The following is a 4,708-nucleotide window of genomic DNA, read 5'->3' on the forward strand; positions in this document are numbered from 1 at the left end:
AGGTAAAAGAAACCGTCAACTTACCCGCCAAAGTATGCTGAGGCGTATATCTGCTTTCCGCTTCATTTCGAGTTCATAAATTTAAAAAGAAAGAGAGAAAGAAAAACAAAACAAAACAAAAAAAGGCAAGGTTTCGGGAGCACAGTGGGTCCAGGGTTCCATGGAGAACTGCGCAAAGCAAGTTGCCAAGAAAGCCCGCCGGCCAAGTTCGGGACCTGTCCACGCTCGCGCGCTCCGCTCAGCAGGCAGATTCCAAAGGCTTGGGGCACTCTGGGGTGCGCGCCGATCTTCTCGCAAAAGGCGAGTGTGTGGGGTTCCTCCTTCCCTCCTTTCCATCTGGGGATCTCGGGGAAAGTTGCACCCAGTGCCTTGGGCGCCCATGAAGACCAGTCCATCTCAGCTCAAGCTCCCAGCAGCAGCAACTTCGGACTCAGACCTCTCTCTCTAGAACATGAGTGCTCATGTATGCGTGCGTGTGTCTGTGTGTGTCCGCGTGCACTTGACATTTGGGGGTGCATATGCTCTCAAGAACGACTCTCCCGGCTGCCCAGAACTTAGAGAGTTTCCCTTTAAGCCGGAGATGCTGCTCGGACACCCCCCCGCGTCCAACAGGAGGCGATGACGTCTGTAGCCTCGTTGCCAGAACAGTCCCCAGGCTGCCGCTGCCGTTCATTGACAGGAGCGGGCGCTCGGACGTCAGCAGCCGGACCTTTGGCAAGGCTGCTCCCGCGGAGACGGTTCCCACCCCCGCACCTGCCAGCCCGCCCCCCCGGGGGGGTGGTCACGAAATCAAAGCCTCCAGAGGAGGGGGCCGGGCCGGGGAGGTGCTGGGACTGGGGGAGGGGGGTGACTCGAATCTGCCCTCTTTGTCCTGGAGCACCGGAGTATATAAATAGTGCAGCCTCCAACCAGACTCTCTCCCACTATTGCACGCCCCCGCAGTACCCCCCATCCGACCCCCGCCCCTTGTCACTACGCGTCGGGCTCGCTCTGCCAGGAGGGAGGCTGGGATGCGGGGAAGCAAGGAGCGCGAACAGACATTGGTTCTCTTTCCTCTTCCCATTCATAGATTTCGGTTGGAGTCCTAGGGCCGCCGCGCCTGGAGTCGCAATGAATGGATGGATGCCCGCGCGCTGGGACCACCAGGTCCGCAGAGACGTCGCCGGCGCTAGGGGCGCTCCTCCCGACTGGGGACAGGCGCCCTCGCCTTGGCGCAGTTGTGGGGAACCCCAAACTACCCTTAAGAGGCCAAAGGCCTGCTCTCCCCCTTCTTCCCAACACACACCAGGGTTCTTTTCTGCCCCTGAGAAGTTGGGACGCAAAACGTAGGGAACTGCGCTCAGTCTCCGCACCCTGCAGAGGTCCAGATAGGGACCGAGACCAGGGCCATCCCGCAGCACGGAGGGTAACAACAGAGAGGGGAGCGCCCACGTGGCGCAAAGCGGTGGCTGAAGCCAAGCCTGTAGCCTCTTCCTGAGCACCGCTGGCAGCCCAGGACCGCGCGCTCTCCCTTCCTGAGCATCCAGGGATGCACTGCGCAGGGAAGGAGGGCACGGCGGGAGGATGCATGCAGGGAACTGCTGCGCGGATTCCCCACCCGAAACCAGCTCGCGGGGAATCCGTGGGCTTGCACTTGCCAGAAAGAGCTGCTGCAGGAGTGGCCGAATGGTAAAGCCCGTTCCCGACCCTGGGTGGGAGGAACTTAAAGGACTGAGTTCTGAGGCACCAGGCACAGGGCGCAGCTTCATAAATGCACCCAAAAGCTTCCATGGACTGACGGCACAGATGTGGCTGAAGTGAACCTAAGGACGTTTGCTACCTCAAGACCTGGGCTTCAGGCCAGGTGACAACGGACGCCTAGGAGTGTGGTGACACCTGCGCAAAGCCCCTGGTGGTTCAACCTGTCCGAGAAGGTTGCAAGAAGATGCCACTGTCTTGGCTTTCTCCCCTAGTGCTCATACCCCAGAAAAGGTCACTGGGGCACTAGATCCCAACCCCTTGTGCCATGAGAGGGAAGCCCGCACAACTGCGTTGGCACTCCCCCCTAAATCGTCTCCTGAGTCCTTCCCATTACACACACACACACACACACACATAATGTCATTTCCCCATGGAAAAATAAATAAGAACTTTCTCGACTCTCTACCTTCTCCCTCCATCTCCACCCAGGTTCTCTGTTTCCCTTCACAACAGACTACAGCTGTCTAGACGGTGGCTCTGGTCTCTCTCCTCTCTCTGGGTCTTGAATCGTTCCAAAACACTTTCTTAAGAGTTCTACTTCTGCTGCCTGCAATATCTCACTTTTACCAAGGTCACCATTCAACCCAAAACTCTCTATCCAAGAGTCCATTCTTAGACATCTAAGATGACTTACCCACTGCAGTGGACAGAATTCCTCATTCCCGCCTCCTTAGAAAACAGCCTTCACTCAGCTTTCCAGATGCTCCACTCTGCTGATTTGTGTCCCACGTTTCTGGACATTCCCTCTTAGTCACCTTTGCTGAACTCCTCATCTCCCACTGTCTTCATGTTGCAGTGTCCCAAGGCTCATCCGTGGACCTTTTATTTTCCATCACTCCCTGCTCCCTTGGTGATCTTGCTCAGCCTCGTGGGTTTAAATCTGAATACTAATGACGCTTACACTTATATATTTAGCCTAGACCCTTCCCCTAAACTCTAGATTCATGTGTCTAACTACCAGCTCCACTGGGGCATCTCGAATGTATCTGAAGCCTAACAAGGCTATCCCTGGGCTCTTGATTTTACCCCCATCACAAACCTGCTCTTCCCACAGTTTTTCCACCTTGGTGAATGGAAAGCCCACATCCATCATGTCTGGGTTATAGCTGTCACCACCTCCCTCAGCTCTCACTCTGCCCACACCTCCTTCACTCTATTCTCAGCCACATGGGCCTTCCTAGAACCCACCAGCCACCCTCCCAATTCAGAGCCTTTGCAGCTGCTGATTCCTCTCCAGAAACTCCTCTGCCCAATGTCCTGAATATCTGCAGGGCACATTCTCTTCCTCTTTCACATTTTTTCCTCTTGCACCTCTTCAAGAAGCCCAGAGTCCACCCCACCACATACTGCTACACCACCTCTCCCAGCACTTATTCCCGCCCTTCTTTGCTTTACTTCCTCCATGCATTGCTTGTGGGTGACTTATCTGCCTTGTTTAGTCTATTTTCCCAGTAAAATGTCAGCTTCCTAATGGCAGGAATTTTGCCTTTGCTTATAATTGCATAAAAACTACATAACCTCATCAAACTTTCTTTACCTCTCACACACATTCAGGAGTTACGTGATTCATCTCTTAGAACACAGAAGAAAGTGAGCTTGGAGGTTGGCAAAGGCCATTTCTCTGCCATAGTGATCTCCCACATTAAGTGTGTGTGTGTGTGTGTGTGTGTGTGTGTGTATCTGCCCAAGACCACTGTCACATCTCTGGTGATTCCTGAGAAATGAAATCTCTCTACCTTCCTCACTTTCTTCTTCAATCCTTTCTTTGCCTTCCCCTTTTTCTTTCTTTTATCTCCATTAGTCTTCTTTTCTTTTCTGCCTTAAGCCTTCCATGGGCACCAAGGGGCATGCCCACCTAGCCCTTGGCCACCACTGAGGTAAAGGGGACCTTCAGGCTTACCTGTGTTCTCAAAGCCGCCTGCTCCTTCCCATCCTTCCTGTTTCAATGCATTCACATCCCTTCTCATCAGCAAATAAATATCTCTGTTTCTGGAGCCTTTGAGTACCCAAATAAGGTGTCAAACATTTGAGTCATTTAATAACTGCTGAGCTCTAGGGCTCCAGAATGAAGTCCTGGGATCTCCCCTCAAGGCTGTCCTAATCCAGCGGAGGAGAGGGGCAGGCACACTATCAAGGTGTCAAGGTGCTGACAAGGGCGCTGATGAAGGCAGCCAGTGCAGGAGTTCCTGGAGCCCAGGTCACCAGAGAGGTGGGAGAGAGGACCACAGGGGGAGCTGCATCCGAGATGGGTTTGCAGGCCTTGGGGGAGCTCCACAGTGGAGGCAGGTGTGCAACCCCAGAGGTGGGAGTGAGTGGGATGGTTGGAATGCTGAGCATCAGGGTGGTTTGGGTGCCAGTGCCGGGATGGAGGGTGAACAGACAATTAAGGGCCTTCAGCCTATGCTGAAGGGTTGAGACTGCATCCTGAAGGGCTTTATGAAAGAGATAACATGGTGTCCTACATGTTTGAGTTGGAAAGTTGATAAGTGGATCAGAAGGAGGTGAAATCAGAGGCAGGAGGAACAGCTAGAAGAGGCTATCCTGGGTTAAGGAGCTAAAGGAGAAGAGTTGGCCATGTGGGGCAAGAGGCCATGTGGGGCGAGAGGACATGTAGTCCCACACTTCCAGTGCATGTGTAATTGCCCGCCTTCTGCAGAAGGACCTGAAAAAAAGTTAGACTTTGCTGAGGATTACGGGTCATTGGTGTCAAGGGGGCAGATGCTGCTTCATGCCAGCCCTCTTAGCTGGGCACCACTTTGGTGGTATGAGTGCAGTTTACAATCTGTCACCTATCCTGCACATCTGGAAACTCCATGTCACCAACTTATTCTGAGCAGATCAGTGTCAAAGGAGCTTCGATGAAGACTCATGAGAGATTGATGTAGGAGCCCGAAGCCCCCCTATTACTCTACAGTGGGCAATTAGTCTTTGCAAGCACCAGAATACTCTTTTCTTTTCCTCTGGCCAC

General features: G+C 53.5%; 1 protein-coding gene across 1 annotated transcript; it reads left to right on the forward strand.

The window, feature by feature from the left end:
• The first annotated feature begins 618 nt into the window (after positions 1-618).
• On the forward strand, positions 619-1,329 carry LOC111550290 (putative uncharacterized protein FLJ36797). The gene is given in 3 exon segments (XM_031935510.1): positions 619-765; positions 767-808; positions 811-1,329. Coding segments are annotated over 3 exon segments (708 nt in total).
• Positions 1,330-4,708: the final 3,379 nt, after the last annotated feature.

The sequence above is a fragment of the Piliocolobus tephrosceles genome, chromosome 5 (assembly GCF_002776525.5).
Source record: "Piliocolobus tephrosceles isolate RC106 chromosome 5, ASM277652v3, whole genome shotgun sequence".
Classification (NCBI taxonomy): Eukaryota; Metazoa; Chordata; class Mammalia; order Primates; family Cercopithecidae; genus Piliocolobus; species Piliocolobus tephrosceles.